The sequence below is a fragment of the Carcharhinus amblyrhynchos genome, chromosome 14 (assembly GCF_965287045.1).
Source record: "Carcharhinus amblyrhynchos chromosome 14, sCarAmb.v2.hapA, whole genome shotgun sequence".
Classification (NCBI taxonomy): domain Eukaryota; kingdom Metazoa; phylum Chordata; class Chondrichthyes; order Carcharhiniformes; family Carcharhinidae; genus Carcharhinus; species Carcharhinus amblyrhynchos.
In genome coordinates, this window is record NC_137337.1 from 38,270,737 (window position 1) to 38,295,863 (window position 25,127).

General features: G+C 40.6%; 1 protein-coding gene across 1 annotated transcript; it reads right to left on the reverse strand.

The window, feature by feature from the left end:
• Nucleotides 1–294: 294 nt before the first annotated feature.
• cnih1 (cornichon family member 1) lies at nt 295–24,178 on the reverse strand. The gene is made up of 5 exons (XM_080202724.1): nt 24,050–24,178; nt 23,327–23,395; nt 13,955–14,067; nt 6,909–7,052; nt 295–1,115 (listed from the first exon to the last, which is right to left on the reverse strand). Exons 1-5 carry the CDS (start codon nt 24,128–24,130, stop codon nt 1,088–1,090), a joined length of 435 nt encoding a protein of 144 aa, XP_080058850.1. The 5' UTR covers nt 24,131–24,178; the 3' UTR covers nt 295–1,087.
• Between the last annotated feature and the right edge of the window lie 949 nt (nt 24,179–25,127).

Consider the following 25,127-nt stretch of genomic DNA (forward strand, 5'->3'; position numbering starts at 1 on the left):
TGTCAGAGTCTATTTGTTAACAAGGGTATGTGATATAGTGCTAAACACACACCAAGTTCCTTACCCAATTCATTGTCAGCACCATTGCCCCTGGTTCACCTAGACAAGTTTGCATGCTGCAGCACACAAGTTTTAACATTTGTATTCAGCTTTTTATTTGCAGGAATTTGTACAGAAAAATAAACATACAGCTATAACACACCACATCTAATGAACAGTACTGTTACAAACCAAATTAACTATTCTGAAAAGGGAGCTTATGCTATATGAACATAATAAGAACAAATACTATAATGAGGGTCAAAATAACTGAATTTATTAAGTATAGTAGAACCATATAAATGTGTAGGTCAAATCAATGTGAAATACTTTGGCACCTTTACCAGAGCTAAGAGAGTCTTCACAAACAAATGTTTCCAAACTAAAACAAAAAGTTTTACTTTTAAAATAAATGTCACTTTTGCAATGGGAAAGCAATCCATTTGTGTAAAGTAATTTTAATGTGCGTATTCTGTAAAGAATGACTATCACAGGTTATATCCATCATTTCTCTCGTTGAGTACAAGCTTTTGAAATAAATTCTCTTTACACAATGTGAAAAATTAGACTTACTAAAAACATAAACTGATATCCACTGATGCTTAGGGGTCCAAAGAATTATTTGGATTCACCTTCTTATCTTTCTTTTAAACTGGACACAATACATTTGAGTCTAGTTACATAATTTTTTTTACATAATATTCCTGTAAGTTACTTGTAAATAGTGTCAAATAGGAGTGCAACTTCCATGTTATGTTTAAAACAATCAGTAATTAGTGATTTTCATACATAAAGTACAAACGTAATTGTTCAGTTTTGGGTCAAGGCAAATTGCAGAAATAATTTCTTCTACTGGCAGAAAACTATAAACTCTGGAGGCAAAATGTCCATGAAAAGTGAGGAAAAGCATTTAATTTGTATGCATACAAGCAAGTCATATCTGGTGCACTACACGTTCTGTAGATGAGTCCAAGTTGTTGGAAAATCACCACTGTCCTCCTGTTCCTTGCATGGAGTAAATGAGTTCACTGGATGTCACACTGTTACTTTAAGAACTCACCAGTACATAGATCATTCTGCAAAACAAAACAGTTTAAAAAAAAGGCTAATATGCTAAACTTGTCACAATGGAATAAAACAGGTTTGATTTCAAAATTAATGGCAACCAAATCAACTGCTGTGGGCTATTTAATAATTGGACTCCACTATTAATGGTATCCCTCCTGCTGTCCTCAAGTTGCCTCTTCAATCATTTATTCCCAGCCCATACTTCCCTCCTTTTAGTTATTTGCCTTTATTCATCATAAAGTGACCCTCTAATTTTCTATGTATTGTTTACATTATAGAAGCTGATCTACCATCTCGAATTGTACCCAAACCCAGATTTGTATAATTTTCTTATCTTCACCAGATGGCATTCAAGTCAGTTACTGCAATTCTACTCTCATACTCTTGAGTTTCCAAAGCCTTTAACTGGCTGTGAAAGACATGCTTTTAAACAGGAAACTTAACAAATCTTTCACAAGTCACGTTCGTGGATAGCTAAAGTGACCAACTTTGCTGTGTGCTGTACTTGATTGTACAGCACACAGTGGTTAGCACTGTTGCCTCACTGCCAGGGACCTGGGCTCAGTTCCCAACTTGTGTCACCATCTGCATGGAGTCTGTACGTTCTCCCCATTGTCTGCGTGGGTTTCCTCTGGGTGCTCCAGTTCCTTCCCACAGTCCGAAAGACATGCTGATAAGGTGCATTGGCCATAATAAATTCTCCCTCCATGTACCCAAACAGGTGACTAGAGGATTTTCACAGTAACTTATCGCAGTGTTAATGTAAGCCAACTTGTGACACTGATAAACAAACTTTAAAACATCGTTTTCTATCAACTCTGCCACAGTCTGGGGCTCTGCACCTTCACTTCTCTGATTTTAGGAAAAAAACCTTCAAGGACTCTCCAATATCTAAAAGATTTGAATCAGGGATATGATGGAACACTTGCTGCTCATCCGGTTAAGAACATAATTAAATAAAAATAGGCCATTTGGAGCTTGCTCTGCCATTCAATAAAGTCAAGGCCAATTTGATTGTGGCCTTCACCCCACTTTTCTCCCACCTCTCAATCTTTGACTCCCTTGAAAATCAAAAATCTAATTCAACCATGAATATATTCAATAAATACAAAAGATTAATGGAAGAAATTCCTCATTTCTGTTGTAAATGGGTGACCCCTTATTGAAAACTGTTCCCCTGTTCTAAATTTCACAAGGGGAAAATTTCTCTCAGTATCTAACCTGTTAAGCCACCTCAATCATATATGCTCCAATAAGGTCACTTCTAAATTCCTATGAGTTTTGGTGCAATTTTTCCACAAACATCCAATCCCTCCACCACTGACTCTGACAGCTGGGTAGCATCTAGAAGATGCACTGCAGGAACTCACCAAGACTCCTCAGACAGCATCTTCCAAAGCCACAACCACTACCATCTAGATGGACAAGGACAGTTGGGAACACCACCAACTAGATGTTCCCCTCCATCCTGACTTCAGACTATATTGCTGTTCTTCACTGCCGCTGAGTCAAAATCCTGCAATTCCCTCCCTAACAGCAATATGTGCCTACACCACATGGACTGCAGCAGTTCAAGGTAGCTCACTACCACCTTCTCAAGGGTAATTAAGGATGAGCAATAAATGCTAATATGCCAGCAACACCCACATCCTATAATTGAATTAAAAACCTTTCCTCATAAAACAATTCCTTCATCCCAGGAATCAATCCGGTGACTTTATCCCATATTCCATTTGCCTTTGTAATTACTTGCTATACCTATGTCCTAACCTTTTACAATTTATGTGCAAGTCCTCATTTCAAAGTAGAGTTTGTTTATTAGTGTCACAATTAGGCTTACATTAACACTGCAATGAAGTTATGTGAAAATCCCCTAGATACCACAGTCCGGCAGCTGTTCGGGTACACTGTGGGAGAATTTAGCATGACGAATGCACCGAACCCGCACGCATTTCAGACTGCAGGAGGAAACCGGAGCATCAGGAGGCAACCCACGCAAACATGGGGAGAACATGCAGACTCCGCACAGACAGTGACTCAAGCTGGGAATTGAACCCAAGTCCCTGATGCTGAGACACAGCACTGCTAACCACTGTGCCGCCCTTCATCAAACTCTGGCCATACTAAGACTCTTCATCAAAGGTTCAAGTCAGCAATGTGATGATCACGCCACAACCCAACTTGAAGTGAAATGACTAAGTGAAGCATAGGTTCCCATAGGGAATCAGTGTTAAAACCAGAGTTAGGTTCCTGTGGACATTTCTCATCCGGAGAAAAAAAACATACAAAGGTGAAATGCTGTACCTTATGTGCAGCACTGTGAATTCCTAGCTGAAATAACTTAATCACAAATTATAAATGAATTATAGAGTCCAAAAAATACACTAACTCTACAGGTACCTGTACCAAGTGTACTTTTCAAATTGACCAGGCTCCATCTGGTGACAGAAGTTGCTCACTGCTGTTATCAGCTGAAGTCCCAGAACTACCTGTACTGACCAAATTTAGCCAAGCCCAAGAAGCAAAAGGCACTAATGACAAAAGTGGAAGCACTGGGGGAAGGTCTGTGAGCAGCCCAGCCATAGAAGGGAAAGTCTTGGCTAACAGTGTTAAAGTGAAACAAGCACATACGGACACTATTAACAATAAATAAAAACATTAAGTGATGCAACATTAAGCAAGGATTTACAGTACAAGGGTGCTCAGATTGTGTCATTCTGCAGCATCTCTGCATTTAAATAATGTTCTGCTTTTCTATTGCCACCAACAATGGACAACCTCTCTTTTCCACATTATGCTACATCTGCCAAATTTTTGCCCGCTCACTCAATCGATCCACCTCCCTTTGCAGACTGTCTCCCTTCTTTATAATTTGAATTCCTACCTATCTTTGTATTATCAGCAAGTTAGGCTACAACACACTCAATCCCTTCATCCAGGTCATTAATATAAATTATAGGTGGTTGACGGCCCTGCACTGATCCCCTTGGCACTCCACCAGTTAGTTTGCCAACTGAAAATGGCCCATTTATTCTGACACACTGTTTCCTGTCAGTTCATCAATCCTCTTTCTATACTAATTATCACCCCAACACCCTAAACTCTTGTGTAATAACCTTTTGTGTGACACTTTATCGAATGCCTTTTGGAAACTGAAATATATGTCTACTGGTCCCCCTTTATCCAGCTTGCATATTACATCCTCAAAAAACTCCAATAAATTTGTCAAACAGGATTTCATAAAACCCTATTTTCTAAATGTCCTGATACTACTTCCTTAACAATGGGTTCTAGTACTTTCCCAATGCCAAACGCAAGGCTGACTGGCTTAGAGTTTGCTGCTTTCTGTCTCCCTCCTCTCTTGAGCAGAGCTGCTATATTTGCAGTTTTCTAATCTGCTGAGAATTTTCCAGAATCTAGGGAAGCTTGGAAGATTACAAACCAATGCATCCACTATCTCTTGCAGCCACTTCTTTTAAAGACCCAAGGATACAGGTAATCTGTTTCAGGTCAGCCCTAGAGCTTTCCTAGAATTTTTTCTCTAGTGATAGTGACTATTTTAAGTTTATTCTTGTTTTCCTCCCTTTTGCCCTTTGATTTACAATTATTCTTTTGATACTTTTTGTATCTCCTACTATGAAGAGAGATGCCAGATACTTGTTCAAAGTCTGTTTCCTTGTTTCCCTTTATTAATTCCCCAGCAACTGCTCTCTTCCTTTTTATGTACTTCGAGGAGCTGATGTCATCTGTTTTTACATTTCTTGCTTGTTTACTTTCATATTCTAATTTGTCCCTCTATTACTTTTTATTAGTCATCCTTTGCTGGTTTCTAAAATGTTCTCAATCTTACGGCCTACCACTAATCTTCTCAGCATTGTGTGCCTTTTCTTTCAATCTGATACCATCCTCAACTTCTTAGTTAACCACAGATGGTGTTTTCTTCTCAGACAGAATGCTATAAGTTTCACAGTAACTTATCTGCAGTGTTAATGTAAATCTACTTGAGACACTAATAAATAAACTTAAACTTAATCTATGTTTTATTAATATAGCCACAACAAAACACTGGATTCAACTCTATCACTTTGGCTGCATTATGTACAATGTGCTCTGCAGCAACTCACCAAAGTTATTTTGACAACATATCTGTCTACTGCCAGAGATGAGATCAATGTTTCTGAATGTCATTAAAAAAGTCTGATGAGCAGCTTTCTCACCTTACTCTCTTCAATGCAATCTCTTTTGTATTTATTTCATTTATGTTATGTATCCCCTACCTGCCAAATTTCTCACCGTGTTCCTCCTGGTTGTCAAATAGGGGGCAGAGAGTGGGGGTCAATGGGTGCTATTCGGATTGGCGGTTGGTGACTAGTGGAGTGCCTCAGGGGTCGGTGCTGGGGCCTCAGCTATTTACCATTTATATAGATGATCTGGAGGAGGGAACCGAGTGTATGGTGTCGAAATTTGCTGATGACACCAAGATTGGTGGAACGGCAAATTGCGCGGAGGGTGTGGAGAGCCTGCAGAAGGATCTAGATAGGCTGGGCGAATGGGCCAGGAACTGGCAAATGGAATTTAATGTTGGCAAGTGCGAGGTGGTCCACTTTGGTAGGAATAATGGTAGGAAGGATTATTACTTACGTGGAGAAAAACTGCAGCAGGCGACGGTGCAGAGGGACCTCGGGGTCCTTGTGCATGAGTCGCAAAAACCCAGCTTGCAGGTGGTCAGGAAGGCGAATGGGATGCTGGCCTTCATAGCGAGGGGGATTGAATATAAAAGTAGGGAGGTCTTGCTGCAGCTATATAGGGCATTGGTGAGGCCGCAGCTGGAGTACTGTGTGCAGTTTTGGGCGCCGTACTTACGCAAGGATATTTTGGCCTTGGAGGGAGTGCAGAGGAGGTTTACTAGGCTGATGCCGGAGTTGAGGGGGTTGAGCTATGAGGAGAGGCTGAATAAACTAGGCTTGTACTCGTTGAGTTTAGAAGAATGAGGGGAGATCTCATTGAGATGTATAAGATGATGAATGGGATGGATAGGATAGAGGTGGAGAGACTCTTCCCACTCAGAAAGGACAGTAGGACTAGGGGGCACAGCCTCAAGATAAAGGGGGGGCGGTTTAGAACGGAGTTGAGGAAGAACTTCTTCACTCAAAGGGTGGTGAATCTCTGGAATTCTCTGCCCGTTGAAGTGGTGGAGGCTACCTCGCTAAATATTTTTAAGACGCGGGTTGATGGGTTTTTGATAAGAGAGGGGATTAAGGGTTATGGGGAGAGGGCGGGAATGTGGAACTGAGCCACGACAGATCAGCCATGATCTTATTGAATGGCGGGGCAGGCTCGAAGGGCCAGATGGCCTACTCCTGCTCCTATTTCTTATGTTCTTGTGTTCTTAATTCCTGGTTGTAGCACCCAATATGCCTTCCATCTCCTCTCTAGGTTCAGACTTAAAAACTTTAACTGCATTGTCTCCTACTTCAGTTCATCATTTCCTGGGATCTTAAAATGAAGCAGCTCCATCAACTTCCTGCACACACACTTCCTCCTTCCACAGGCATTACCCAACACTATTTCATATAATATCCCATCACCTCCTAGTCTTTTTAATCTGCAAATGACAATTTTACTTTTGCATCCAAATTCCCTCAATGGAAAACTATTTTCTTGCCCCATTACAATCAATCTGACAGCCAAGTTTTATACTTCAAAATCATCTACGTCATTATAAACTTAGTGGTGCAAAAATCTGTGGTAGAATTGAGAAAATATGTCTGAAAACATAATTCATCTTTATATCAACTTACCCATATAGATAGTAAAAAAAAGACAACAGGTAAAATGCTAGTTTGCACCACCCTTCCTTCTGACAGTATGCAAGTATATCTGCATTCATAATAGTGGTAGGATCATAGAGACCTGGAACGCTCATTATTGGTCGAGTCATGTACCTGCAAGTAGATTTTATTTTAATTAAAAAGGGATACACTCACAATTGATATGAAAAAGTCCATTTCTCTATTAAATGCAGTGATCAACATATGAATAAGCTAAGAATGGAGCACAGATTGTCTCCAGGTCATTTATAAACAATGGGTTTAATACAAAATAAGGAACATTAACGCTCATAAAAGTAATTTTGCGAACTATATATCAAATTTGTGACATGTCATTCCACTAGCTAATTTAATAATTTATAAACATCTTAACAGGTAAATTCAATAAAATTGGAAAAAAGTAAATGTTTTGGATGTAATCTGACTTTGGCAATGCAAAACACACAATAACCGACAGACACCATTGATCAACCACATAACTATCCTTTTACAGACTGAGCTTCAGATTACACATTTTTAAGAAACAGTCAGGCATCATAGCCTGGAATAAACAAGAGATCATAATTTTTACACAAAAGCAACATACTGCAGATGCTGTAAATAAGAAATTAAAATTGAAGATGTTGGAAATATTCAGCAGGTAGAGAAGCATTGGAGAGAAAAGAACAGTTCATGTTTCAGGTCCATGATCTTTAATCAGAACTGGGAAAAGTTAGAAATGTAATTGGCCTAAAGCAAATGGAATGGGCTTGGGGTGGTTGGGGGGGGGGGCGGGAGGGAAGGGAAGAGAAAGAGAGCAAACAAGCAACGTCTGTAATAGGGTGGAAGCACAAGAGATTAAACAGAATATAGAACATAATACCGCTGTGCAGGAGGCCATTCAGCCTAATGAGCCTGCAGCGACAACAATCTCACCCAGGCTCTAGCCCTGTAACCTATGTATTTACCCTGCTAATCCCCTGACACTAAGGGGCATTTTAGTACAGCCAATCAACCCAACCTGCACATCTTTGGACTTTGGGAGGAAACCAGAGCACGCAAAGGAAACCCACTCAGACATGGGAAGAGCATGCAAACAGGCAGTCACCCAAGGCTGGAACCGAACCCGGGTCCCTGGCGCTATGAGACAACAGTGCTAACCACTGTGCCGCCCTCAATGACAAAAGAGAAGGTGCTGCAAGATCAGACTCAATAATAAGTTAACAATTTCAGACTATTACCCCTGCCCCCATTTTGTTCCCTGTTTCTTTGCAGGTTTTTACTTGACTCTTGGTTTTGGACAGTAATTGTTCAATATGCTGCTATTCACATCTCCTTCAGATGAATTCTGTTTCTTTCCTTGCCACATTGCTATTCCTTTTGGTCTCACAACACCAACTTTAATCACTCAAGCCCTGTACCCTAACACAGGCCTTCCCTTGTGTTCTTTTTCCCACCTTTCTCCACCCTCTCACTTACATAAAACCTCTTACATTTATAAGATTTCCAAGTTCAATGCACGGTCGTTGACCAGAAACATTAAATTGGTTTCTCTCTCCATAGATGCTGCCTGACCCGAGTATTGTAGCATTTTCTGTTTTTAAACCAGAAAACTTACCATCACTTCAGGGAAAGAAGTTTACAGAACCTAACATTAGTCACTGGAATATTAGGAGATATGAGGCAATCCAGGGTTGTATCACCTAAAATTTAGAAGCGAAGGGATGATCCAAAGGAAGTGTTTAAAATGATGCAATTATTCTGTAAAGTAGCTACCGAGAACCTATTTCCTTAAGTGGGAGAATAAAGTGGAAATTAGAGTTGAACCATTCAGTAGCATAATTAGGAAGCACTTTACCCCCCCCACAGAATGGATAAAGGAAAAGTGGAATTCTTTCTACAAAAGGCTATGGACACTAAATCAGTTGATATTTAAGAATCAAGAAGAAAAGGTAAATGAAGTTGCGACAGATCAGCTATGATCTAATTAAATGGTGGAATAGGCTTGGGAGCCGAATGGCGCAATCACGTTCTTTTGTTCCACCTTCAAAGGCAGACATCTAGAAAGTATTTTGGAGCCCTAGGTTAAAATATTGTCAATATTAATTCAAAGATAACAAGGGGTCAGAAGACAAAAGATGATTTCCTAGGCTTTGGGTTTATACAAATTATAATATTATTAAAATATATATTATAATCACAAAGCCAGGTTGTGTTACTTTTTTTAGGGACTTAAGAAACGAGTAGACTATTTAGCCCTTCAAGCCTGTTATTCAATAAGATCTACTTCAAATCGACTTCCTAGACTATCCCCATTTCTGTAGATTTGCTTAGTGTCCAAAAGTTCATTGATCTGTCTTGAATATATTCAACAACTGGTCATCCAGAGTCCCTCCAGCATACAGAATTCCAAAGATTCTCAATACTTTGAATGAATAAATTTGCCAGGGACCTGGGTTCAATTCTCAGCTTAGGTCACTGTGTGCAGTTTGCACATTCTTCTGGTGTCTGTGTGGGTTTCCTCCAGGTGCTCCTGTTTCCTCTCACAGTCCAAAGACATGCAGATTAGGTGAACTGGCCATGCCGAAATTCTCCCTTAGTGTACCCGAACAGGCATTGGAGGGAATTTTCACAGTAACTTCATTGCAGTGTGAACGTAAGCCTACTTGTGACGAATAAATAAACTTTAACTTTAATTCATCTCAGTCCTAAATGGCAAACTCCTTATTAAGGCTTTGAATCTAGTTCTAGACTTCTTAGCTGAGAGAAGTACACTCCCAGTATCTAACGTGTCAAGCCCCTTAAAAAAAATACATGTTTCAAAGCAATCACCTCTCATTCTTCTCAACTCGAAGGAACCTCATGTATATGTACTAAGGCAAGCATAATTTTAAAAAGGAGAATTCATGGTTTGAGTATTCAAGATCCTGAGAAGCATCCATAAGGAAACCAAGAATGGGTTATTTGCCTGGCAGTAAGCACTAGAATTTTGAACCAATTGCTTGCAAATAATTAGTCTCCTTCAATTGTCCAGTAATGGGCAGGGAAAGATTTTTTGCTTTGGGCGACATGAAGAAATAATAGTGAAGCAAGATTCACTGGGTTGTCTTTTACGTGCTTCTAACAGATCCTGAATAGTTAAAGGATGTGTTATGCACTTGGATCTATAATGTCATTTCATTAAAATATCTACCAAAATGTTACAGATATGTTACAGTTTGAACCATGTACTATTTCAGAAAACATTTAAATGGAAGACAGATTTTAAATATCTGTTCAAGAATACATGGCACTCAAATTACAACATTTTGCTTGTACAACAGTCTTAATTTACCTTTCATTTTCAAAACAGACACCAATTGTTAATTAGCCAAACGTTTACCCAATCTTTACTTTTGTTATTCTTCAATCTGACACTGATGTTTAACTGCAGATGCTAGGAATATAAACTTTACTGTGGGCTATGTATTTCATTCCTTCAATATTCAATAATTAGATTTCACTTTAAAATTCACATTTAAATATTAAGATAGTATTTAAGGCAGAACTTATCCAAGGATTACTATTTATGAGCCCACCCTATTTTCAGGAAGGAGCAGAGAAAGGAAATCAAGTATACATCAATTTTAAAATGCTATTATCGAACAACATGGGCACGAATCGCAAAAACCCAGACTGCAGATGCAGCAGGTGATCAAGAAGGCAAATGGAATGTTGGCCTTTATCACGAGGGGGATAGAACATAAAAGCAGGGAGGTCTTGCTGCAACTGAACAAGGCACTGGTGAGGCCGCAACTGCAGTTTTGATCCCCTTATTTGCGTAAGGATATATTGGCCTTGGAGGGAGTACAGAGGTTCACCAGGTTGATACCGGAGGTGAGGGGGTTAGCTTATGAGGACAGATTAAATAGACAGGGCCTGTACTCATTGGAGTTTAGAAGGCTGAAGGGGGGATCTTAGAGACTTACAAGATAATGAAGGGGCTAGATAGGGTAGAGGTAGAGAGATTCTTTCCACTTAGAAAGGATAACAGAACTAGAGGGCACAGCCTCAAAATAAGGGGGGTGCAGTTTAGAACGGAGTTGAAGAGGATCTTCTTCACTCAAAGGGTGGTGAATCTCTGGAATTCTCTGCCCATTGAAGTGGTGGAGGCTACCTCACTAAATATATTTAAGTTACAGGTAGATAATTCCCTTGTCTATCAGAAATCTAAGGGTTATGGGGAGAAAGCGGAAAGTGGAACTGATCCACTACAGATCAGCCATGATCTTATTGAATGGTGGGGCAGGCTCGAAGGCCTACTCCTGCTCCTATTTCTTATGTTCAAATGACTTGCGACTTGGATCAGCTGTCCAAATGTTCATAGACCCATAAGATCCCTATAGTGCAGAAGCAGACCATTCAACCCATCAAATCTACACTGACTTTCCGAAAGAGCATTCCATCCATATCCTCCCCTCCACCACATCCCTGTAACCCCATACATTTACCACTGCTAATCCACTTAACCTACACATCTTGGGACACCAAGGGGCAATTTAGCATGACCAATCCACATAACCTGCACATCTTTGGACTCAAAGGAAATCGGAGCACCTGGAGGAAACCCATGCAGACACAGGGAGAATGTCTGTGTGGAGTTTGTAATCACCCAAGGCCAGAATTGAACCCAGGCTCCTGGCGCTGTGAAACAGCAGTGCTAGCTACCGTGCTACCAGTCTGGAACTAGTGGATCTTGTTCCAGAATGTGCACAAACAGCCAATTAAAAAGTTTTGTGCCTATTCAGGCTGCTGGCCCTCCAAAGTACTGTCTCCTCCCATATGCAAGGTAGCAGGAGACCCCAATATGGCTGCTAGCTGCCTTTCATGCTCTGCAGGAGCTCCCACCTCCTAGTAGCACTTAGCACCAGTATTTGGGTACCAGTTAATCTCCAGACCAATTCAGGCATTTACATCCTGCAGGGTCAGGACTTAAAAATCATCTAGGCTTTGAGATCCTGACCGCAGATTGAAAATCAAGTCCAGTAAGCGTATGGAACTTTGCAGCCTAATTGAATATTCCAGTAATGTTAAATATGTCAGATGTATCAATCAGGAAATGTTCAATTTGAAAATCTCAACTGATGACATTTATTATGCATTCTTCTGTTAGCTTTTGCATATTTCTAACAAATTTAATTGTAGATTTGGAAGAATAGTTGCAAGACTAAATTTAAATTCCAAGTCACTTAACATTAAAAGCAGAATAAGCTGAATCAAACTGTCATAAAGCAAAATTATTTCACTCAGGATCTCTCAAACTCTTATCCAGTTTTCAGAATTTCTGTACATACACATTGCTGAAAAGAGAGCTATGTTACTAATGTTTTTCATCTTCATTTGTCAACACAAATTTAAGAATGACAAATTTTAAACATCCAGAATTTATACCACGAGAGAGAAAGATGATTAGTTGACAAGCCAACTCTGATTGGCTGAGACCTCGCCATGGAGAACACAATGGGAAGTGTAGGTTCCCCAAGCTCCTGTGTAGTCAGAAAGGTATAAGGCTTGAACATATTCCTTTTGCTTAGAGAACAGGTACCTGTATATGAAATTAGTTAAAAGCAAATTAATGCGGATGCTGGAATCTGAAAACAAAAGAGAAAATGCTGGGAAACATCAGGTCTGGCAACATCTATGAGAGAAAACAGCTGACTTGAAACATCACCTCTTTTCTCTCCTTACAGGTGGCCACCAGACCTGCTGAGATTTTCCAGCATTTTTTCTTTTGGGTGCCTGCATATGAATGTATGTCGCTCCCAACAAGAATAAATGAGCTATGTCATGGTCACAACTGAAGGAACATGCTATTTGATTTGGTCAGCCAACCACTGAGATATATGGCCCATGTACCTGGCACTACACTAGCACTGAATTTCATACAAGGCGTTGCTCAATTGTGTGGTAGGCAGCAAGTCACTTTGGACAACATTTGGTGCAAACGCCTCTCACGTTGCCACTGCATAGTAGTAGCATGGAATGGCTTCCTTAACCTGTTGTTCAAAGTTTTGACATACTTTGCCTTTCCAGAGTAATTTTGAGATCACCAGGCACTTTTTGAATCTAAAGGTGGTGGCCTTTAGCCCAATTGGGAGTTTGCAGTGAACATAGCGAACAATGATCTGATCAGGATAGCTACTGTCCCACAGGCGAGCTTTGATGTGCTGTACTTCTGTGTCAATCTTGCAAGATGAGCCAATAGTTGGGATCCTATTTACAAGATTGCTGATAAGGCCAATCGTGTAGTATGTTGTCCCTGTACCTTCACTCGACACTCTACACATTAGAATTCATATAGCACTGTCTGCTATACGACTGGCTTTATCAGAAGTTTTGTAAATAGCACCATAGGTACTTGCTCACCTTGCAAGCTCAAAACAAAATATCTACTGTTAAAATGTGATTCCACGATTGAGCAGCATTTGCCAAATAATCCTGAGCATGTTAACATCTACAGATTAACCCAATTTAAGATAAACAGTTGAGCTTGTAATGTGAATCATCTAAACTTGCTGGAAATGTTGTACCTTAATATGCAGGGACCCATTCTCAGCATACAAAAGGAATATTTTCAAATCATGCACCTTGTTTGAATTATACAGGAGCCTATAGTTCTCCATTGCTTTCTCCATGGCAGCACTTCAGTGAATCAGAGTCAATTTGCCAACCAATTGGCACCCATTTCCCAGTAGCACAAATGGACATGGCCATTTAAAATCTGATATTCATGCATTCTGTCCTGATGAACACAAGGCAAAACATCGCTCTTTGGTAGCGTTCAAATTCATACTACCAGGCGACTGTGCTTATAAATGGGACAGGTTGTGTACTAGGCTTCAGGAAAAACACAATGTAGGGCTAGAATATGAAGTACAAAAATGCTCCAAATAAACCACAAAAGGAGTGCTGCATATTTGCCACAATAAATTCAATTTTCTATTCAAGACAAAACATAAAATACATTCAGTAGAAAGTGGCAAACAATAGGTACTTACCTCCAGATATGGTAGCCCAGCAATGGCATATTGACACCCAGCGTGAGCCATTCTGTTGCACAGAGGAACATGACACAGAAGAAGGCATGGATGAGGTACTCAGGAAGTACCAGCTGAAAGAAAAACCTTAAAATGAATATGATTTACTAATTTTGCTTTTACCTATAAACGTGGCAAAAAATAGCCTATTGGATTTATTTTAATTAATAGATGTCCCATAGGACCAATGTGTCAGAGTCATAAAAATAACTGGAGTCCCCACTTTGGGCACAAAAGGACATTCTTAAAAGTTCCACAGGTGGGACTTCATCACAACATCTTACAATACTGCTCTTCTGGACACCTGGGATAAAATCCAACCAGTCGAATGGAATGAAAATTTCCTCTGTCCACTGGTTCCAAGAATTCCAAGTAAACACTTGAACAGTAGCAACCCACTTCCTAATGGATGCAAGTATGTTATGCTAACCATAAGCCAGCACCAAATCGGTACACTCAAAATTTGCAGGAAGTGCCCCTGTTTCTTTCCCATTCTACAAGTTCCATGTAAAATGTGTCAGTCCCCAGTACGGCTTACAATAATGGGGAACCAAACTGGATCACATCTGATACAAACCAAAAAGAAAACCTGCATTAAATCAAAAGGAAATAAACAGAACTATTTATTTCAATTAAAAACGTAAAAATTAATTCAAAAGTATTCTGAAGTAATTAAATGCCCTGTCCCAAGTTGCACATTTGATATGAGGCTAGCATGTCAGAACAATTGGAACAGTGCATGGAGCAGGACTGTTCTAACAATATTTCATACAAATTACATTGCTGTTACAAAGCATAAACAGGAGCAGCAGTTTGGATCAAAGCAAGATATGTAGCAGCCAAACATGCAAGTTTATGGCAAATTGGAAATTCTGCTGCTGTAGTTGTCTTAAATATTTAAGATGTAGGTAGTCTTTAATATTGCAGCTTGTTTTTAATGAACTTTAATCCTTAGAGCACAAGATTAAAACCAGGCACAACTGTAATGCAAACAAGATAAGTGAGATCACTCAACAAGTCCAGATTAAAATTCAAATATGACACTAGGAAGAAGTGTGCCAAGAGTGACTGGCCTGAAATTGTGTCAATCTTCAAACATTGAAGACTCAATATGCAGGATTTGTAGGCTCAGGAACAAAGATTGGTGATTTTAAATTGTTTAAAAAAAAACAAAAAAGGTCAAGTACAAAAACTAATATTAAAACAAGTTGGAAAAGACTAGGAAACTGAACAAGTTTTTTTTTAAAATGTGGAGCTCATTTTTCTCCCTCAAATATGTGGAGGTGAATTTTGTACTTGTCAGCATGAAGGCTGACAAGTGGAATATTTTTTCAATATCAAGCATTCCTAAGTCAGATACAGCTGACCAGCTACACAGCAAGATTCCCTTTACTCTGCCCAACAGCATACTTTAGTTTCCATTCAGTGTACTAGCCTTAGTACACCTCTGTTAATCATTCAACTTTTAGTCACCTTTGTTAGAGTACCCAAATATAATTGTCAATTTAAGGAAAACATAAGAACATAAGAAATAGGAGCAGGAGTAGGCCATCTGGCCCTTCGAGCCTGCCCCGCCATTCAATAAGATCATGGCTGATCTGTCGTGGCTCAGTTCCACATTCCCGCCCTCTCCCCATAACCCTTAATCCCCTCTCTTATCAAAAACCCATCAACCCGCGTCTTAAAAATATTTAGCGAGGTAGCCTCCACCACTTCAACGGGCAGAGAATTCCAGAGATTCACCACCCTTTGAGTGAAGAAGTTCCTCCTCAACTCCGTTCTAAAACGCCCCCCCCTTTATCTTGAGGCTGTGCCCCCTAGTCCTACTGTCCTTTCTGAGTGGGAAGAGTCTCTCCACCTCTATCCTATCCATCCCATTCATCATCTTATATGTCTCAATGAGATCTCCCCTCATTCTTCTAAACTCTAACGAGTACAAGCCTAGTTTATTCAGCCTCTCCTCATAGCTCAACCCCCTCAACTCCAGCATCAGCCTCGTAAACCTCCTCTGCACTCCCTCCAAGGCCAAAATATCCTTGCGTAAGTACGGCGCCCAAAACTGCACACAGTACTCCAGCTGCGGCCTCACCAATGCCCTATACAGCCGCAGCAAGACCTCCCTACTTTTATATTCAATCCCCCTCGCTACGAAGGCCAGCATCCCATTAGCCTTCCTGACCACCTGCTGCACCTGCAAGCTGGGTTTTTGCGACTCATGCACAAGGACCCCGAGGTCCCTCTGCACCGTCGCCTGCTGCAGTTTTTCGCCCCGTAAGTAATAATCCTTCCTACCATTATTCCTACCAAAGTGGACCACCTCACACTTGCCAACATTAAATTCCATTTGCCAGTTCCTGGCCCATTCGCCCAGCCTATCTAGATCCTTTTGTAGACTCTCCACACCCTCCGCACAATTTGCCGTCCCACCAATCTTGGTGTCGTCAGCAAATTTTGACACCATACACTCGGTTCCCTCCTCCAGATCATCTATATAAATAGTAAATAGCTGAGGCCCCAGCACCGACCCCTGGGGCACTCCACTAGTCACCAACCGCCAATCCGAATAGCACCCATTAGCCCCACTCTCTGCCTCCTATTTGACAACCAATCCTCTATCCACGCTAACACCCTACCCCCAACTCCATGTCCCCTGACCTTCTGCAATAACCTCTCGTGAGGTACCTTGTCAAACGCCTTCTGAAAATCAAGAAAGACCACATCCACCGGCTCTCCTTTATCCACCGCCCTAGACACATTCTCATAGAACTCGAGTAAATTTGTCAGACACGACTTCCCTTTAACGAAACCGTGCTGCGTCTGCTCTATCAAGCAATTCCCCTCAAGATGCCTCGCCATTTCCTCCTTGATGACGGATTCTAACATTTTACCTACAACAGATGTTAAACTATCCGGCCTATAATTCCCTGCCTTTTGCCTGGCACCCTTCTTAAACAACGGCGTAACATTAGCCGTTTTCCAATCTTCCGGCACTTCCCCAGAATCCAGCGACGTCTGGAAAATAACCACCAAGGCATCCACTATCACCTCTGCCATTTCTTTCAGAACCCTCGGATGCATTCCATCCGGTCCTGGGGACTTGTCCACAATCAGCTCCTCCAGTCTGTCGAGCACCACCTCTCTAGTAACAGTAATGTCATTGAGACCCTCCAGTCCTAACGTTTGTTGTGAGTTCACATTCAATAGGCACCATTAGACTGCCTCAGCATGACAATACATATATAACAACGTTCTGCATTATTGCCTTGCACTCATTAGCAGATCATTTCATGATAGCCCTGAGCACACCCGGAACAATGGAAATTGGCAGATAATATAAGGTCCATTATAAGGAAAGTAGAGTGCAATGAAAAACATTGCTTACTTGAATATTTCAAACTGTGCAAGTTTACAGTGAACAAAACAAATTAACGTTTCTTCCCATCTGTTTTTACAACATGGGGGACATCGGTAAAGTGGGATTTACTACCCATCTATATTACTGAAAGTATTAAGAGCTTGTCACACAATGTAGGACTGGAGTCACCAGCAGTCTAGAAGAGGAAACAGATGGCAATTTCTCTTCCTACAGGCATAATTAACCAACTGAGTTTTTAAATTACACTCCCTCCCCATTCTTCAAAGTGTCATTGCTGAGTATCAGCTAATGGAGTACAGCTTCACTTCTTGTATGTGAATTACAAGAACTGTGATGTTATATACTTTCCTGGACAGACTGAACAGTCTTTTTCTGTAGAAAAATATCCTTGTATTTATACAATGCCTTTTACAGCCACTGGACAGTTCAAAGTGATTTTCAGCAATTAAGTACTTTGAAGTGTAGTCCCTGTTGTAGGAAACTTGGCATTCAATTTGTGCATAACAAGCTCCCACAAACAGCAATGTGACAACGATCAAATAATCTGTTTTTGTGATGCTGGGTGAGGGATAACTATCAGCCGGGACAGAGAGAATGCCCCTGCTCTTTCAAAATAATGCCATGGAATAGGTCCAAAGGGGGGAAAAAAGCCTCTGTCTGCAAGGTAACACCTCAATACAGCACAACATCAATCTTGATGTTTGTGAAGTCCTGGAGAGGGACGAAACCCAGAACCTGCTGACACAGAAGTGAGACTGCTACTGACAGCCATGCTGATATGGAAGACTGAAAGGTGACTTGAATTAAATATTTATAATAAGAATGGGACTGATACGGTAGACATAGGGAAGATATTTCCATCTGTGGCAGAAACCAAACCTAGAGGCCTTAAACCTAAGAAAGAATTCAGGAGAAACTTTATACAGAGTGCTGAGACTGTGGAATTCACTGCTACATAACTGCAACAAGGGAAAGCTGGATAAGTACAAGAGGAAAAAGAAATAGAAGGATATGGCAACAGAGTTAGAGGAAGAGCGTTGGGAAGAAGCTTGTGCAGTGCATAAATACCAGCACATACCAAAAGGCCTGTTTCACTGCTCAAAATTCTCTGCAATACAACTCAACAAAACACTCCAGGAAATTTCAAATACCAGTCTTTCTACTTAAAAAGGCAAAAAGATGCAAACAGTGGTTCAGTGAGTGAATGCACTACACAGGACAATAAGTCCTTCCAGAATCAATCCATGAACTATTTAGCTTTTATTGCTTAGTTAAGGTGAGAGTACTATATTAGGCTTCGAAGAGGGATTGAAAAATTACAAACACAAACCTTCTGGAGATTCATAAAAAACACCATATGAAGTCTGGGTCAGACTCAGCTGTAATGACCTCAACTGTCAATTCCACTGATGTTGTATGCACTCAGACATGAATAACTGCTTTGGATGAGAAACTGAAATGAACTTCTTCAGCCATGAAACAAAGCCCAAGTCACTTTCTTTAGGAAGAGATGTATTAATGAAAAAATATTAAATGAAAATAGAATGACACCATTCAGAGAAGTTATCTGTACAATGTATTTTGCTAAGGTGATAGAAACCAAACACTAAATTAATTTTCAGGATGGGGATTTTGCAGCAAGGGTGGAATTTATCGCCCTCACTATTTGCCCCACAGTAGCAGTTTGACAGAAAAGAGTGGCTTGTCTAAGCACTTCAGAGGGCAATTAAAAGGCAAACGTGAGTCACGTATAGGTCAGACCAGGTAAGGACAGCAGCGAACCATGTTACGACATTCTGGCAACCTCACTGTCACTTTTACTATCACCAGCATTTTGTTCCATATTTTTTCACCCGAAATGGAATTCAAATTGCGAGATATGAACTCACAAATAACATGGATTATACACACCACTGGATTCTAATCAAAAAGATTGGGCTTGAACAGATCATAGATAATCCTAGCGCTCAAGGTAAAAAATTACTAAAAGATCCTTTCCCCATTTTTTCAGGCATAATTCCTGCGAATAGTCTGGATCCAGTGGTACCTACAAGTTGAACTGAATACCCTTTTGTGTTCCAATGAACAGCAGGGATGCAATTTGATTAAAAGAAAACTTCGATTAACTTCAATCAAACTTTGATTATATGAAAAAGGTGCTAGAAAACCTGAAGTTCTTTTTCAAAAAACAGGTAGGAAGTACTCCACAAAAATAATGATTTAAATGTGCTATCCTGAAATGTTAATTTCCTGCACTGTACACATATCACCATTCAAATCCTTAAAAATGCTTGATATATTTACAGCAACAAGATTCTGCTCAAAGACCAGCAGCATTGTGCAACATAAGAACATAAGAAATAGGAGCAGGAGTAGGCCATCTAGCCCTTCGAGCCTGCCCTGCCATTCAATAAGATCATGGCTGATCTGTCGTGGCTCAGTTCCACATTCCCTCCCTCTCCCCATAACCTTTAATCCCCTCTCTTATCAAAAACCCATCAACCCGCATCTTAAAAATATTTAGCGAGGCAGCCTCCACCACTTCAACGGGCAGAGAATTCCAGAGATTCACCACCCTTTGAGTGAAGAAGTTCCTCCTCAACTCCGTTCTAAACCGCGCCCCCCTTTATCTTGAGGCTGTGCCCCCTAGTCCTACTGTCCTTTCTGAGCGGGAAGAGTCTCTCCACCTCTATCCTATCCATCCCATTCATCATCATATATGTCTCCATGAGATCTCCCCTCATTCTTCTAAACTCTAACGAGTACAAGCCTAGTTTATTCAGCCTCTCCTCATAGCTCAACCCCCTCAACTCTGGTATCAGCCTAGTAAACCTCCTCTGCGCTCCCTCCAAGGCCAACACATCCTTGCGTAAGTGCGGCGACCAAAACTGCGCACAGTACTCCAGCTGCGGCCTCACCAGTGCCCTATACAGCTGCAGCAAGACCTCCCTACTTTTATATTCAATCCCCCTCGCTATGAAGGCCAGCATCCCATTAGCCTTCCTGACCACCTGCTGCACCTGCAAGCTGGGTTTTTGCGACTCATGCACAAGGACCCCGAGGTCCCTCTGCACCGTCGCCTGCTGCAGTTTTTCGCCACGTAAGTAACAGTCCTTCCTACCATTATTCCTACCAAAGTGGACCACCTCGCAGTTGCCAACATTAAATTCCATTTGCCAGTTCCTGGCCCATTCGCCCAGCCTATCTAGATCCTTCTGCAGGCTCTCCACACCCTCCGCGCAATTTGCCGTTCCACCAATCTTGGTGTCGTCAGCAAATTTCGACACCATACACTCGGTTCCCTCCTCCAGATCATCTATATAAATGGTAAATAGCTGAGGCCCCAGCACCGACCCCTGAGGCACTCCACTAGTCACCAACCGCCAATCCGAATAGCACCCATTAGCCCCACTCTCTGCCTCCTATTTGACAACCAATCCTCTATCCACGCTAACACCCTACCCCCAACTCCATGCCCCCTTACCTTCTGCAATAACCTCTTGTGAGGTACCTTGTCAAACGCCTTCTGAAAATCAAGAAACACCACATCCACCGGCTCTCCTCTATCCACCGCCCTAGACACATCCTCATAGAACTCCAATAAATTTGTCAGACACGACTTCCCCTTAACGAAACCGTGCTGCGTCTGGACAGCCATTTCCTTTATTAGTTAATGGTACACAGCAAAAACATTTACAGTAGGTATTTATGTATTCACCGTTAGGTGATTCATAGATACATAGTCAGTCGCTGATAATTCCCTCCCAACTTAATTTAATATACAAAATCTTATCTTGCAACAAATTTAAAATTAATTGCTGTCAAATATTTCATTGAAAAATACCATTTATAATCTACATCAATGATTTAGGTTTAACAATTTAATATAAACTGGTCAAATTAGAATGTTAATCTAAGAGGACTGTAGATTTGGATGAGGGAGCTCAGAAATTTTAAAAATTTTTTAAACCAACTGGACAGAATAATGGCGGATGAAACTTAATTCAAACAAGCAAAATAAATGCAAGTCCTATTTATTTTGCTGCACATGGGAAGGAAAATAGACATACTCCAGAGACAATAAGGAAATAGAAAAGGACGAGGTTGGTAAGGGTGTCTTAGTTGGCTCAAAGTTCAATGAGTCTGACCAAAACAGAGCAGCAATCAACAAAGCTAACAGAACACTGAATGATATTTCTAGAACAAGAATGGCACAAATCAGAGCAAGTCATGCTAAAACTTGTAGAGCTCTAGTTACACCACACCTGGAGCACAAGTTCCATTTCTAGAGACTAAGGCACATGGCAGACCTTCAGACACTGGAGACAGTGCAGAGGAGTGCCACAAAGCTGAATGCCAGTTTGAGGTTTGAATAGCAAAAACCTGCACATTTGCATTTTGAAAGAATCACAGAATTGGTACAGCACAGAAGGCAGCCATTTGGCCCAACATGTCTGCACCGGCTCTTTAAATGAGGAAGTCATCTAGTTCCATTCGCTCCAAAACACTGCACATTCATTCTTTTCAGGTTACAGTCTAATTGCCTTTTAACTGCTTCAGTCAAACCTGAACACTACACAGAGCATTCTAGGCCCTAACCACTCGCTGCATAGCAATGTTTTTCCTCATATCAGCATTGCTTCTTTTAACAACTACTTTCAATTTGCACCTGCTCATTTTCGATCGCTTTGCGAGCGAGAATAATTTCTTCCTATCAACTCTCTCTGAGCCCCTCATGATCTTAAATACCTAAGGTGGTAGGGTTAATATTTTAGAGGTTCAAGATATTAAATGGCAGAAGTTTATCTGGAATATTATTCAAACCAAATTGCAAAAGCAGGGCCAGATATGTGGGTTCAAGCTGGTAAAAGACAAATATAAGTGATGGATTGAACCTCCAGACATATTAGGGGAGGCAAAAACTCACGATTCATGTAAGAAACAACTGCATGCCACAACTGTGGGGAGGAAAGGGGAAAATAGATTGTCTTTTTGAATGGATAAATGAAGGTTTCCAATTGGCCTGTTATCCATAATTGTCTTATGATCTTCTGAAGAAGAGTTTCAGCCAATAAACTACAAATTAAAAGACTGACATTTTGCTAGCATGTAAGATTTATTTTAGTAGCATATTGGATATGTGTGGCAGTTTCATCTTTAACGTGCCTTCTCAATGTGTCTTTGAAAGGATGCCCACCAAAATCTCAATATTAAAGATGAATATTGATCACCAACAATAATTAAATGATGTGTCATGTTTGATGATGCCAGGCTGGGTCATTTACAATAGTCTTTCAGTTAAAAGTATCTTCAACATTTCCAGCTGTGCATCTTTAGTAACACCAATGGATTTGTTTTAATCTTAAAATTTGCAGAAGTTGAACTTGCAGCTTGTAAGTTAATTTGAGAAGCTTAACACCTACTCTATTAATCAATTTCAAAATGTTTTCAGGTTACATTGTATGAACAATTAATTTGGCACAATCAGCCCAAGTCATTTTGCCATACAAATTAAATTTTAAATTCATATCTCCATACATTAGTCATTTCATTGAAGTAATAAAAGATATTGTTGCAAATTTGATTTTATACAGTATAGTGTCAGTTATGATCTGAAAGACATTCACATATGACCCCAAGAAAAGGGTTTTAAAATGAAAGGCATTTTGACTAGAAATTAGTACGAACCTTTAATGCCATTTTGACTCTTTTAATCTTTTTGACCTTTACAACTGTCTTTGTGCCGAACAAAATGACAAAAGCAGATTGAAAGAATGTTAGTACGACAGCTGACAAGATCACTGCAGATTAATAACAGTCAGAATACAAAGGTGAAGGCAAGCGTGAATCAGTACACTCAAAAGAAAAATAATTTCTCAAGGCAGAGAAATCGGAACGTTTAGAAACAAAGCAAAAATAAAATCATAAATATTCAAAATCACCTCACATTAACTTACAGGATTGAGTGTATTACATTGGTCTATAGGATTCTTGTAGTCAGTCTTCAATTCATCAAATGCTATAATCTGGAAGAGAGTATCAACGGTTTAACATAATTACGTTTTCCATCATATTTGCAATTTCACAAATCGTTCAACAATCCAGACCATTCAACAAAGGTGAGCCCATTGCCACTACAAAGTAGCACATCATTATTTTTATTAGGTTTTTTTAAAATACAAAAATATGAATTACATTTCCATTGCATATGTGGAAAAGCTGCAACACCTAGCCTTACTTAAATTTTGCAAACCCGAGAATGCAGTAGGGAATTAATCGGGGTGTTAAAACCAATTCACGCCGCCTGTGGCAACAACTCATTGTAAATGCCTGAACGCAACTTAGCTCCATTCAAGGAGGGCGTCAGAAACTGGCAGCGTTTGAAGGAGATAGTCTGAATGGGAATATATTTCGGAAATGTGTTGCCAGAAAGGGAAATGGGTGGCTTGTTTTGGGGAATCTCTGGGACATTCCTCCCTCCATCCATTCCCTCTCTCTCTCTCCCTCCCTGGGCCTGACAACAGCCGCAAACAGCAGCACCCAGCCGGCAAATCTACCAGCGACGGCGCGCCTCCCGTAGCCAGCCAGGACAAATCACCTTTGCAAAAGAATGGGCCATTTTAAAACAAAAAAAAGAAAAATCTGCTGGGTTAGAAAAGTGGAAATAATCTACTACTTACATGCCAAATGGCAAAGAATATGAGCGCGGCGGTCAACAGCAGCGCCAACATGTAACAAAAGGCCGCGAATGTAAACGCCATCTTGGATCCGGGCAGACTGGCAGCCAGCGCGCTGGCGTCAGCACGTCATGAGCGAAACGGCGCACTGACGTCACGAGGAAGCCGGCGCGCTGACGTCACGAAGTAGCCGCCCCGCCCTCCATTCACAAAAGTTAAATGCTGCAGATGCTGGAAATCTGAAATAAAACTCAGCAGTCTGGAAAGGGCAAAAACCATAAGCTTAAAATATAGGAGCAAAATTAGGCCATTGAACTCATCAACTCTGCCCCACCATTCAATCATGGTGATGTTTCCTAACCCCGTTCTCCCGCTTTTTCCCAGTAACCCTTGATCCCCTTAACAATCAAGAATCTATAGTGCAGAAAGAGACCATTCAACCCTTTGAGTTTGCACTGACCACAATCCCATCCAGACCCTATCCCCATAACCCCATGCATTTACCCTAGCTAGACCCCCTGACACTAAAGGACAATTTAGCATAGCCAATCCCCCAACCCAGATATCTTTGGACTGTGAGAGGAAACCCACACAGAAACAGGGTAAATGTGCAAACCCCACACAGACAGTGACCCAAACCAGGGATCAAACCCTGATCCCTGACACTGTGAGGCAGCAGCACTAACCACTGTGCCACCATACCACCCCTATCTATCTCTGTCTTAAATACACTATTATTCGATTATTAATCTGAACACCTTCCGAGCATCCCAGTTTAATGAGACAAGCAAGAGCAGGAGTCAGCTCTTTAATTCATTCAACAATTTGTCTTGTTATTTAACACTTTAGACACCAATTCAAACTTAAACAGTTGCAACTTTTTTAACTCTTTCACTGAACTTTAATTCTTAACTGAATATTAAGTTTAATTATTTAACTGAAAATAGATATTACCAGGTTTTGGAAAACATTAGCCAAGAAACATTCCCAATGTAGAATCTATCTTCTCTCTGAAGAATCTCTCATGGCATATTTCTTATGATGGTTAATCTCTTGAGTTGTTGTAGGCAAACAAAAGACT

Coding starts and splice junctions, on each gene's coding strand:
- cnih1 (XM_080202724.1), bottom strand. CDS start 24,130: ATGGCGTTTACATTCGCGGCCTTTTGTTACATGTTGGCGCTGCTGTTG. Junction 7,053..13,954: donor CTGGGCTACCATATCTGGAG/GTAAGTACCTAT, acceptor ATCTACTTGCAG/GTACATGACTCGACCAATAA. Junction 1,116..6,908: donor TTTTTTTACTATCTATATGG/GTAAGTTGATAT, acceptor TTTGTTTTGCAG/AATGATCTATGTACTGGTGA.